The 12,314-nt window shown below is 37.3% G+C and overlaps 3 protein-coding genes across 3 annotated transcripts; 2 read left to right on the forward strand and 1 right to left on the reverse strand.

Moving 5' to 3' along the window:
- Positions 1-515: 515 nt before the first annotated feature.
- LOC126378325 (probable alpha-aspartyl dipeptidase) lies at positions 516-2,106 on the forward strand. The gene is made up of 3 exons (XM_050026588.1): positions 516-990; positions 1,084-1,647; positions 1,744-2,106. Exons 1-3 carry the CDS (start codon positions 779-781, stop codon positions 1,817-1,819), a joined length of 852 nt encoding a protein of 283 aa, XP_049882545.1. The 5' UTR covers positions 516-778; the 3' UTR covers positions 1,820-2,106.
- Positions 1,899-7,183, reverse strand: LOC126376256 (zinc finger CCCH domain-containing protein 13-like). The gene is made up of 9 exons (XM_050023592.1): positions 6,508-7,183; positions 4,759-6,008; positions 4,510-4,676; positions 4,131-4,218; positions 3,407-3,606; positions 3,237-3,332; positions 3,042-3,159; positions 2,582-2,931; positions 1,899-2,500 (listed from the first exon to the last, which is right to left on the reverse strand). Exons 1-9 carry the CDS (start codon positions 7,059-7,061, stop codon positions 2,285-2,287), a joined length of 3,039 nt encoding a protein of 1,012 aa, XP_049879549.1. The 5' UTR covers positions 7,062-7,183; the 3' UTR covers positions 1,899-2,284.
- Positions 7,184-8,886: 1,703 nt separating this feature from the next.
- LOC126376438 (pre-mRNA-splicing factor syf1 homolog) lies at positions 8,887-12,213 on the forward strand. The gene is made up of 2 exons (XM_050023789.1): positions 8,887-9,166; positions 9,656-12,213. Exons 1-2 carry the CDS (start codon positions 9,128-9,130, stop codon positions 12,152-12,154), a joined length of 2,538 nt encoding a protein of 845 aa, XP_049879746.1. The 5' UTR covers positions 8,887-9,127; the 3' UTR covers positions 12,155-12,213.
- The last annotated feature ends 101 nt before the right edge of the window (positions 12,214-12,314 follow it).

The following is a 12,314-nucleotide window of genomic DNA, read 5'->3' on the forward strand; positions in this document are numbered from 1 at the left end:
GCGTAGGTAGAGCTCACGATCCGGAGGTGCCGCGTTCTAATTCCGGTGGGGACTTATTAATATCACAAAAATCACTTTGAGTTTCCTAGATTGGTTAGGACATTGCAGGCTGATCACCCTATTAAATAATATTCACTTAAGTAGCTACGTACGATAAAACTTTTTTCTTAGTTCCTTGACACGATTAACTAGAGGGTCTTCATTTTTAATAGATGACAAATACCTAGGAAATAGTTAATGATCTTTAAATTGGTTTAATCACAGAACAAATACGGTGTAATAACTCGATTATCGGGACAGCCTTCAGCTTTATAAAGTTGGGGTTAGTACCTGGGGGGCTCAGAACAATAATTGTTCTGAGCTGGGGGGTAACTATGGTTAGTACCCCTGAAAAGATAAGCATGACAATTAGTCACAGTCACTATTGTAAACATCAAGTAAACATGATAAGAATTAATTGAACGTGAACGCATCTAAACGCATTCAGCATTCACAATTTGACATAAATTGACATTTCAGCCTATAATTCAATAAATTCAACCAATTTAAAATTACTTTGTCTGTGATAAATAGAAATGAGAAAAGTAGTATTCACGATTTGGTCTATTTACGAATAGCTTTAAGTTTCAAAACATCATAACGACAAACCTAAACCACCTAACTAAACCAGTCAATAAGAACCACGTACCTTATGGGACGTACCGTACCATGTATGGCTGTCAGTCATTGACTGACAATACAACAATAGTATATTTATCATTTAGTTAGATTACTTTAGATGCTTATATTGCCTTTTATTTCTTTCCTTATCGTTATCGGAGTAAATACCGCTATCGTAGTGATCCCTCAGTGGCGAAAACGGCGAGCAGCGGATAGAACCAGTCTACCCAAGATGTCTCTACGTCAAGCTTTACTCCTTTCTTCCTCAAATTGCCATGGCTATGGGCTTTTGGAGTTTGCTAAAGAGGAAATATGTTCATTTCTAAAAAAGTAAGTACCTACCTACATTATATTTATAAGTTTTTGTTTTCATACTGTACAAAGGTTACTCTAATAATTATTCATGTTTACTTTTACTTACAGGCATAATGTTAAAGATTTGATTTTTATACCATATGCTCAAAATGATTACAATACCTACACCGCCAAAATGAAAGCTGCTATCGACCCGTGGGGTATCAATGTTACTAGCCTCCATACCTACCCTGATCCAGCAAATGCTATCAATTCGTCACACGCAATTTTTGTAGGGGGCGGAAACACCTTCCTACTTTTGACACGTTTGTATGAAAAGGGACTTGTGAGTCTCATAAGGAAGAGAGTACACGAAGGGCATTTATTGTATATAGGAAGTAGTGCTGGAACAAATGTTGCTACAAAGAGTATCCATACAACAAATGACATGCCAATAATCTACCCTCCCTCTTTTGAGGCTATTGGGATTGTGCCGTTCAACATCAACCCACATTACATTGATGTGATTGAGAGTGCCACACACAAAGGTGAGACTAGAGAGCAGAGGATAAGAGAATATTTAGAGATGTCTCATGCAGCACCAGTCTTGGGTCTGAGAGAAGGAGCAATATTGAAAATAGATAAGGATTGTCTAATTCTGAAAGGGGTTGCTGGTGCTGTATTGTTCCAAAAGTAAGTGTAAATCTTGTCTAAAGTATTTTACAAGAATAATAAAAATAGGAAAGCATGTTTTGAATAAGTTATTTTCATTTTATTATTTTGTTACAGGAATGATAAGAAGACTGAATATGCTGCAGGTGAAGATGTTTCATTTCTGCTAAATAGTACTAAGGATATGAATTAAACACAAAGGTGAAGTTGTGTTAAAACTGTACTGTTACATATTTTGATAATCATGTACCTATATTAAAAAGAAATGAGGATTATATTTCTATAAAATTTATTTTAAATAATAAAATATTTATTGACATTGAGAAATGTTAATCTTTATATGTATAATGGTATAGAGTACACTTAACACAAAAGTTCACTATAAATTACACTAAGGAATTGTTATTCCTTGAATGTTCCATCCCGAGAACTCAGTGAGTTCAGTTCAGTTTTAAATTATTAGTAAAGTTTTTCACACCATATCTGGAATTTTAATCTTTCATAGCTTGTACCATGGCTCACTGCAATTTCACTTTATAAATTATAGCAATAACATACTCATATGATTCTGAAGTCAATATTTAATCTAATTAGAAATTTGCAATATTGCACACAATGGTTTTCTGTTTTTTGTTCACTTGTCCAGGTTAGTGTTTTGTCAGCCGGTAACAGACGCTTGCATTAACAAAGCACGAGCTGCCTGGAAGAGGGATGGCTGGGGCACGACCCGCGACTGCCCAGTGCGCTCCGCCACAGGCAGGTGGCACAGAAATCGCCGCAAGGCTAGGTCACGACGTGCACTGAGCCCTCGCGTTATCTCACAACCTGACCCAAAGAGCACAGCACGCTGCTTCTTCCTCTTTTGTATGGCCACCTGCAAAAAAAGTTATTTTATTTTATCTGTTACATGGTGTCCCTTACAGTGAACAGTACTTTTCAGTGTGAGAGGACTTACCTGTATAACAGCAACTGGATGTAAAGAGTTCACATCTGGGGTTGGTTTTGGTTCTATTTTCACCTCCTCTTCTTCCAGGTTGCCATTTTGTTCAGTTTTGATTTCAGGATTTTCAGAATCCTGATTGTCTGCTTTATTATCAGGTATAGGTTCTTGGCTTTCGGCATTCTTTTGTAGAATGTCTTGAACAGTGTTCTTGCCAGCCATGTTTACTGAGAGACCGAGACGAGCGAGTACTCTCTCGGGCCGCCAGCGATCGCGTGCCCCACCAACAGGAGCGGTTTGTTCGCGACGACGCACGTCGGCTACCAGACTTGCCCAATCTACGCCCAGAGCATCTCCCAAACCAGCTGAAATTAAAATAAAGATCATAATTCTGTCCAATACTGAATAATAGGGCTGCAATAATAAAGAATATTTGTATTTCTACTCTAAATCTATGGTTTCTGTGTCTACTTACCTCGAGTTCGTTCTTCTTCCAATTCCCCATCAGATATCTCTTCAAAGTCTAGATTTGTGACATCTTCTTCATCTTTAGGATCCTGAGATTCTTTTTCTTCTGCAGCACCACTAGTATCCTTTAAAGGAAAATGGTAGATGAATAAATATGGATCTTTCATATTTCATAATTACCTAAAGTAAAACTGTTATCTACCTGTGTAGATTCCTTCTCTGAGCATTCAGGCTTTGAAGTTCCTTCATCTGTAGGTGCAGCAGTTTGACTGTCTTCGTCCAAATTTTGATCACCCATCTGAAAATGGGAATAATAATTATAGTTTGAACTCAAGTTGTGAATGTATTCTAAATTGACAAAAAAAATATTACATCATCTCTGTTGAGAATATCATCAGGATCGTCACTGATTTCGCTTAGGTCATCAGGTATAGGTTTGTCGTCGACTTCTGCCTCTTGGCGAGGTGGGGCGGTGGCAGTTTGAGCGGGAGGTGGGGTTTCCTTTGCCGCAGGCGAGGCTTCGTTCCTTGGTCCACGCCTGTCATTGCGCATTCGCATCCCACGATAATCATCTGAAAAATATAAATAAACTATCACTTGATTGTATACTCTCACATCCATAGGATTATTCTAGAGACCCTGCACTTGACCCCTGGGTTATACTAATCAAGCGACACATTTACCGGTGTTAGGCTTCAGTCGTGGCTGGTGACCACCCTCCAGACAAATCCTTGCCGCCAAACGACAAAAATCTTGTTCCAGCATGATGTTTGGAGAAGCTATTAGGAGAGAGGCATGTATGTTGTGTGCCGATTACAGTGTCCTGGTGTATTCACTACTGGATGGACTTCATATTACACTCCACTGTTTTCTCCCTGCCTATATTCACTCTTCATCAAAACTAGAGTTTACTAAGTAGGTGTGTACTAATACTAACTTAGGTTAGGCCATACCATCAAGTGAGATTATATTCAAACACAAACCTATCTTTCTCTGCTTTTAATCCTATTATACCCTGGTGGGATCTAGGGCTCGAATAACAGATTTCCATCCCCTATTCAACCTATCTTTAATAAAAAAAAAGTTTAATACTCACCGTGCATTCGACCACGGTGCGGCCCCGGCGGGTGGCCGCGGTGATGCCAGCCTTCCATTTCCATGTCCTTATCACCCCACTCGTTCATCTGTAAATATTATAACAATATTCTGTGGACTTATTCTTAATAAGAGAACACTTTCCACAAACTTCCGAATATTCACATACCAAAATGAGGGTAAGGACAGCCAAGGAATATGTGGGAGAGGATAAAGCAGGTATTATTTCTGTTTCGATAGTCTATTGGTTCATTCCGGTATAGTGCTTGATAATATAAACTCACCTAGAGCAGAAAAAGAGAGAGGAATTAGGGCAAAGGGAAGTGTCATACATAGGATATTATAAACACAGTATGTGAATTAAATGAAAATATTGTTACCTGTGGTTCACGCATGGGCCAATGTCTCTCCCGACCCCAGTCTCCGCCCGCACGATAGTCTTCATTGTCCCATTCTTTGTGTGGATGCATGTAGCCGCGTTCGCGATCCATGGAGCCTGACCGGCCTTCCCACGAACGATCGCGGTGCGGACGCCTATCATCATATCCTTGAATAAAACACGTACGTTAATGCCTATATAAAACATAAGAAAACAATGAAAACTAAAACTTTTTCGCTTTATTGCTTACCCATATCAACACCTCTGTGATCACCCATATGATCACCAAACATTCTATCGTCATCTTCAGGATAACCTCTGGGTGGCCCCCCCATATCATACCCAGAATCATAATGTCTGTCTCTACCTTGCATGCCATATCCAGGTGATCTGTCATCATCTCTAGGACCATCATACCGATCGTCTACTCTATCATAGTGTTCCATATCATCATACTGACGATCCATGCCCATTTCATAATCTGCCTGATCTCTATCCATACTGTCCATCCTATCTCTCTTACTGGATCTATCTCTTTCAAGTCTATCCTGTTTGCGCCCACCCCTTTCAGAATGAGTATCTTGTCTCTCCTTAGAAGTGCTCGAATTTTTATCTGCCTCAAGGGCTCTGTTTGAGATTGCTGCAAGAGCAGCTAACCTTTCCTCTGGCCTAGGAAGGAGTCTTTCCATAGGTTTGTTTGGTTTTTCCAAACCCTTATCAGCTCCCCCTCTGCCTCCTAAGCCTCTTTCACGCCCCCTTCTTTTGCCATCATCTCTTTTTGGCTCTTTGTTTCTTTCTCTTCCCCTGTCTTTTCTATCATGTCTATCCTTATCATCATGTTTCTCTTTCCTTCTTTCGGTTGATCTGTCTTTATGGTCACGGCCTCTATCTCTACTGGGAGAACTCTTTCTGTGCCTCTCAGAGCTACCATCCCTCCTAACTTGTTTTTTTGGAGAGACTGGCCTACTTCTTTCTGAGCTTTCTTTTCGTCTAGGGTCTTTAGAATGTGATCCATGTCTTCGAGGTGATCTAGATCTGCCTTTCTTAAGTGATCTGCTTCTTCCTCTAGTACGGTCCCTTTCTTTGTCTCGGTCTTTATCCCTATCTTTTTCCCTTTCCTTTCGATCTCTGTCTTTATCACGGTCTCTAGCAGAATGTGGAGAAATGCTCCGGTTCCTATCTCTTCTTTGTGGGGATTTACTGTGCTTTGAAGTACCTTTTGCAAGGGTTTTTGTGGTTATTGGAGGTGTCCCACCTGACTTTTTACCAGGTGATAAGGATTTCTTCCCAATAACTGCTTTTGATAGTGCTTTCTTCTTATCAGCCTCATGCTTTTTCAAAAGCTTGTCATCTTTCTTTAAGTTAGATTTCTTCACATTACATTTGTCTCTTTTAACAGACCCACTCTTTAGAAATTTCTTTTTAGATGGTGCATCACCATCAGATGAAGAACTAGAATTTCTTTTTAATTTTATCTTTTTGCCCTTACGTCTTGCATCTCTGCAAAAATAATTAAAATGTATAAATTGAAATGTCTGCTATTAATATATAGATACCTGTTCACTACACAAAAAGCTTTTAAAATAAAGTCAACACAAAGAAATTAAGGCCGTCATTATGATGTCTCAGTACAAAAACCCACCCTGGCCCTGGGCCTGTACAAAAACTAAACAAAGGAAATAAAATCTCCACATTCTAAGATACCTAACTACAATGGGATTGCCAACTACAGCCAATACCTAGTATAATCATTTCTATACTAATATTTTGAATAAGTATTCTATCAACCAATAACATAGCATCACGCTTGTATCCCCAAAGGGGTAGGTAGAGGTGTATAATATATCCAACCACTCCTAATTAAATGATACAATGCAATTAAGAAATACATTCATTTTTAAAACAATAGTAAGCAAGCAGAGAAAGTGCCAGCTCAGCGCATTCCTCTAGATTCAAGAGTTGAATCATTTCAACAACCTGGATTTATATGAACTCTTACCTTCCAGAAGACGAAGATGACGTACTGCCATCTGAGGACGAAGAGGATACGCTAGAAGAACTAGAACTCCTCGAAGACGAGGAGCTCGATACCGTTTTCTTTTTATCTTTCCTCATGTCTTTACCAGAATCCATTTTCAGCTGCAACTCTAATTCACGCTGCAACTGCAGCCTCCTTTTTTCAAGCACATCCGTATCCGCATACTCCAGGTCATTTTGATCCCAGTTATCAATTTCACCGTCTGGACTACGCCTCACTACCACAGTCGAATGCAGTCTATTCTTACCGTCGTCTTTAATCACACGTTTTTGATCACTATCCTTGTTTGCAGCCCGTTGCTTAGATGGACTAATCAACGTGTGTGTAGTAGCGAATTTACAATTTTTACCGTAAGCGCAACTACCGTGCTGTGCCCACTGTCTACAATGTTCAGTTGTTTTTTTAGCACTAGCTGCTTTCTTGGTACCGAGGCGCTCAAATACACTAGGTCTGTTGGCTAGATCTTTTGATTTCGGTAATTCGACAGTAATTTTTCTTTTTCCTTGTTTTGACATTATAAAAGAGAAACATTGGTCTCACTTTTTAATTAAATACGACTGAAAAACACATTTCAACCGGCGTTACGGCATATAAATCGGCCGCCATTTTCGAATGAATGAATGTATTTATTTTTAAGGCACTACCTATTGTACCAAACCGAGCCGTACTAAACGAACGAATGAATAAAACAAAAATTATAACAACAGCAGGGTTACTAACTTATAGAAAATTCCGCAAAGTGCGGGAGAATCTCAATATAATTGGGGATTGGCAATATGCGGGGACTTTGATATCTCACATTATGGACGTTTATGCAGTAATCGTGCATTGATGTAAAATGTTATAGTAAATCGTCAGTCAAAAGACGACTACTTTTCATAAATTTGATTGACTTGTAAATTTGTATAAAAATATTTTTTAACTGATGGAAATTATTTGCTTATTAATTATCTGTGGTCTGATGATTAGAATCTTATACACACGATCTGGAGGTCCGGGTTCGATTCCTAATGGAGATATTGCAGAAATCATTTCGTGATATTGACCTTTTTTGTGTAGAGATTGCAAATCACCTGATTTTCCGAAAGTAAGATGATCCGTGCTTCGAAAGGCACGTTAAGCCGTTGGTTCCGGGCTAGTAGTCTAAAAAAAATTGTTTCTTTTCTTTAAATAATTTTGAGGGACTTTCTAGACTAAGTTCCTCAAAAACAAAATAAATGTTGCTGTAAAATTTTCCTTCGTAAAAGATTAACTTTTCATTTCATGGATAACAGACATAATGCATCTCTTATCTTTGTTTTTGGGTATAAATGGACCCTTTTTATTACACCGAGGCACAATTACATCTTTCGTACATTATTATTTTAATCAAAATAGAGAGAAGCAATATAGGTAGCAACATAATTCTATACATAATATACTAATACTAAATTGCTGTGCCCTTGCAGGGTATCACTTGTACTTTATTAATTATGTAACACCTTTTATAATAACCTGTGGCTTTGCAATAAATAAATAAATAACTGAGCACTCAGTTTGTTAAATACGTAATACAAATCAATAGTACAACTTCTGGCTGACTTGTTAAAATGAACTTCCTTAAGAATCAATTTTGAGTCCGTTTCTTTTTTTAGTGTATGTTAATGATTTACTTTATATCATGCAGAACCAAGCAAACATAGTGCTGACACTTCTCTCATATTTAAAATTTACAGAAAGCTTATAAGGAACTGGACGAAGCCAACAACGCCCTGACGCAAGTTCTCAGTTAATATTATACAGTAAATAACCTAGTTCTGGATGCTAAGACCACGAATCGAATTAAATTTGTTTTACCTTATGTAAAAAACAACATTAAAATTAACGATGAAAACCTATATTTTGTTAAACACACTGTTTATACTATAGATTCAAAAGTTAAGTTCAGAAGCATATGCCGTCAAAAAGATTCGACAAAAACAACACAAAATAGTCATGAATTTTGCGATGGAAAATTCCATTTGACTTTAACTCAGAATTGTGGTCTGAATCATCCTCTCAGTATTCGGTAGGATGTCACCAACACCATGTAAATGCTTTACATTGTATTTTTGAATAATTATGTACCCGAGTAATGAGAAAATAGGTAATTATCACGTTAAATCTTGACAGCGCCATCTATATTACTTTTGGGGAACATAGCTTGGAAAGTCTCATTGGGGAATTTCGTAATTGCAAATTCATAATACATTAAGTAATTGGGAATTTTGCCAAATTGTCATTGGCAACTCTGGCTGAATGACAAATTAAGTAATGTGATCAATTAATGCCAGGCTTAAAATGCGACTATGCCAGAGCCGTTAAACCCTTTCCAAAAAAAAAAAAGAAAGTCGACTCGAGACGGGAAAGTGGAGTTTGGGTTTCGTTTAATTTTAATTAAATTTCATAAATTCCTTAGATTCTGAGTCTTGGAATCAGTCATTTATAATTTAAATTAATCAGCCCTCATATTTTACGGGTTTTACCTGCGCCGATATCAGTCGATAAAGTTTCTATAGATGTGGTACGATCACTGTTGACCAAGCACTAACGCCATACCAAGATGCCTATGCTCGATGGAAAGGAAGTTGAAATATTTTTTGTAAGTATATATTATCTTATGTAATCTCCTCAAACATGTATAAACACAAGACAAGAAATTATATACATCAGCTACTTTCAAAGATAACCTCACAAAACTTATTTTTCTTATTATTTTCTTTTTCCTCAAATACTTTATATTACGGTTTAGGTACGTAATTATTTGCTTAGACTTTAGAGCCCAGTTCTTTTTGTTTTACTGTTTTTTTGATTTCCCAACCGGCTGCGGCTGAAAATCAGCGTCATAGTCTTGCTACAGCTAGGCCGTGACATTTGCTGAGCTGAAACCGTTTCGGCATTATGTATAATTATTAGTGTTAAGTATGCCGAATAAATATTTTTTCTTTCTTTTCTTTCTTCTTTCAAAACTTTTATTAACATACTTTTCTACCTTCTAACAATAATATTACATTATACTAGGCTTGCAACTTATATTTAAAATTGCTGTTGAAATTTCTCAATACTATAAAATGTATTTATTTTCTTTCAGAGTGAAGAAGACTTACCATATGAAGAAGAGATATTGAGAAACCCCTTCTCTGTAAAACACTGGCTTCGTTATATAGAACATAAAAAAGGTGCTCCTAAACATGAAACTAATATGATCTACGAGAGAGCTCTAAAAGAGCTACCAGGGTCCTTCAAACTATGGTATAATTATTTAAAACTGAGAAGATCTCAAATCCGAGGACGCTGTATCACTGATCCTTGCTATGAAGATGTCAATAATTGTTTTGAACGCTCACTAGTTTTCATGCACAAGATGCCAAGAATATGGATGGACTATTGTACATTCCTGACTGACCAATGCAAAATAACATCTACAAGAAAAGCTTTTGATTGTGCATTAAGAGCTCTTCCTATAACACAACATCATAGAATCTGGCCCTTGTACTTGAGTTTCCTGAAGAAACACAACATTACTGAAACAGCTGTTAGAGTTTTTAGAAGATATCTGAAGTTGTGCCCTGAAGATACAGAAGAATACATTGACTACTTAATCTCCATCAACAAATTAGATGAAGCAGCTATTAAACTGGCTCACATAGTCAACAATGAAAACTTCCAATCCAAACATGGTAAATCAAACCACCAATTGTGGAATGAGCTGTGTGAATTGATATCTAAGAATCCTGAACAAATACACTCCTTAAATGTAGATGCCATCATCCGGGGAGGTCTGAGGAGATATACTGACCAGCTGGGCCATTTGTGGAACTCCTTAGCAGATTATTATGTAAGAAGTGGTCTATTTGAAAGAGCAAGAGACATTTATGAAGAAGCTATACAGACTGTCACAACAGTTAGAGACTTCACACAAGTGTTTGATGCCTATGCTCAGTTTGAAGAACTTAGTTTGAGCAAGAAAATGGAAGAGATATCGAAGAAACCTAGTCCCTCTGAGGATGATGATATTGGTCTTGAACTTAGGCTTGCTAGATTTGAGTATTTAATGGAGAGAAGACTACTACTCCTAAATTCCGTGCTACTGCGACAAAATCCCCATAATGTTGCTGAGTGGCACAAAAGAGTTAAACTATATGAAGGAAAACCACATGAAATAATTGACACTTATACAGAAGCTGTACAAACTGTAGACCCAAAACTGGCAGTTGGTAAACTGTATACATTATGGGTTGGTTTTGCACAATTTTATGAAAAAAATGATCAAATTGAAGATGCTAGACTTATTTTTGAAAAAGCAACACAGGTTAATTATGTTAAAGTTGATGATTTAGCATCAGTCTGGTGCGAATGGGCTGAAATGGAAATAAGACATGAAAATTATGAGGATGCTCTCAAATTGATGCAAAAAGCTACAGTGCTGCCAAGTAGGAAAGTTGCTTACCATGATGATACTGAAACTGTACAGATGCGTTTGTACAAATCATTGAAAGTTTGGTCTATGTATGCTGACTTGGAGGAAAGTTTTGGTACTTACAAGTCATGCAAAGCAGTTTACGATCATATCATTGACTTAAAAATTGCTACACCCCAAATAATAATCAACTATGGATACTTCCTTGAAGAACACAACTATTTTGAAGAAGCTTTCAGAGCTTATGAAAAAGGTATTGCACTTTTCAAATGGCCTAATGTCTATGATATATGGAACACATACTTGACAAAATTCTTGAAAAGATATGGTGGAACTAAATTGGAGAGAGCAAGAGATCTGTTTGAACAGTGCCTAGAACACTGCCCACCACAGTTTGCTAAATCAATTTTCCTACTATATGCAAAATTAGAAGAGGAACATGGTCTGGCAAGACATGCTATGTCTGTCTATGAGCGTGCTACTACTGCTGTACTACCAGAGGAGATGTTTGAAATGTTTAATATTTACATAAAGAAAGCTGCTGAGATTTATGGAGTTCCAAAGACGCGCCAAATCTACGAAAAAGCTATTGAAACTTTACCTGAAGAAAAATCTAGAGAAATGTGCATTCGCTTTTCTGAAATGGAAACACGTCTTGGTGAAATTGACAGAGCTCGCGCCATTTATGCACATTGTAGTCAAATGTGTGATCCAAGAATTACTTCAGAATTCTGGAACACCTGGAAAGAATTTGAGGTCAGGCACGGAAATGAAGACACTATGCGTGAAATGTTAAGAATAAAAAGAAGTGTCCAAGCAACATACAATACTCAAGTAAACATGATGTCTGCTCAAATGTTGAGTTCTGCGGCCCAGGCTGCTGGTACTATTTCAGACTTAGCCCCAGGAATGAAGGATGGCATGAGAATGCTGGAGGCAAAAGCAGCAGAAATGGCTGTTCAAAATAAAGGAAATATTATGTTTGTACGAGGCGAAACTCAAGGTCTCAAAGAGGCAGACAAAGTTGTCAACCCTGATGAAATTGATATTGATGAAGAATCTGAGAACAGTGATGAAGATGAAGAAGATGGCGAAGTTGCTCCAGTTCAGAAGAAAGCAATCCCTGCTGCTGTATTTGGTGGCTTAGTTACTGACGATAAAGAAGAATAAATACACCAATTGTTAATGATATTCAATTTTTCGAGTAATAAATCATCTTTTAATTACAATTAATTAGTTACATTTCTGTACACAAGCCACTTATTTACAACAGAAATCACAGAATGTTCATTATATTTATTATTAATTATTGCCTACTTGAAAGCACAGC

Source organism: Pectinophora gossypiella, chromosome 1, assembly GCF_024362695.1.
Source record: "Pectinophora gossypiella chromosome 1, ilPecGoss1.1, whole genome shotgun sequence".
NCBI lineage: Eukaryota > Metazoa > Arthropoda > Insecta > Lepidoptera > Gelechiidae > Pectinophora > Pectinophora gossypiella.

Bases quoted from the DNA above. Each gene is read 5' to 3' on its own strand.
- LOC126376438 (XM_050023789.1), top strand. From the start codon at position 9,128: ATGCCTATGCTCGATGGAAAGGAAGTTGAAATATTTTTT. The intron at 9,167-9,655 runs GTAAGTATATAT...ATTTTCTTTCAG, and splicing joins AGGAAGTTGAAATATTTTTT to AGTGAAGAAGACTTACCATA.
- LOC126378325 (XM_050026588.1), top strand. From the start codon at position 779: ATGCTTATATTGCCTTTTATTTCTTTCCTTATCGTTATCGGAGTAAAT. The intron at 991-1,083 runs GTAAGTACCTAC...TTTTACTTACAG, and splicing joins ATATGTTCATTTCTAAAAAA to GCATAATGTTAAAGATTTGA. The intron at 1,648-1,743 runs GTAAGTGTAAAT...ATTTTGTTACAG, and splicing joins GGTGCTGTATTGTTCCAAAA to GAATGATAAGAAGACTGAAT.
- LOC126376256 (XM_050023592.1), bottom strand. From the start codon at position 7,061: ATGTCAAAACAAGGAAAAAGAAAAATTACTGTCGAATTACCGAAATCA. The intron at 4,219-4,509 runs GTAACAATATTT...TAATATTTACAG, and splicing joins GGCCCATGCGTGAACCACAG to ATGAACGAGTGGGGTGATAA. The intron at 3,160-3,236 runs GTAGATAACAGT...TTTCCTTTAAAG, and splicing joins CAGAGAAGGAATCTACACAG to GATACTAGTGGTGCTGCAGA.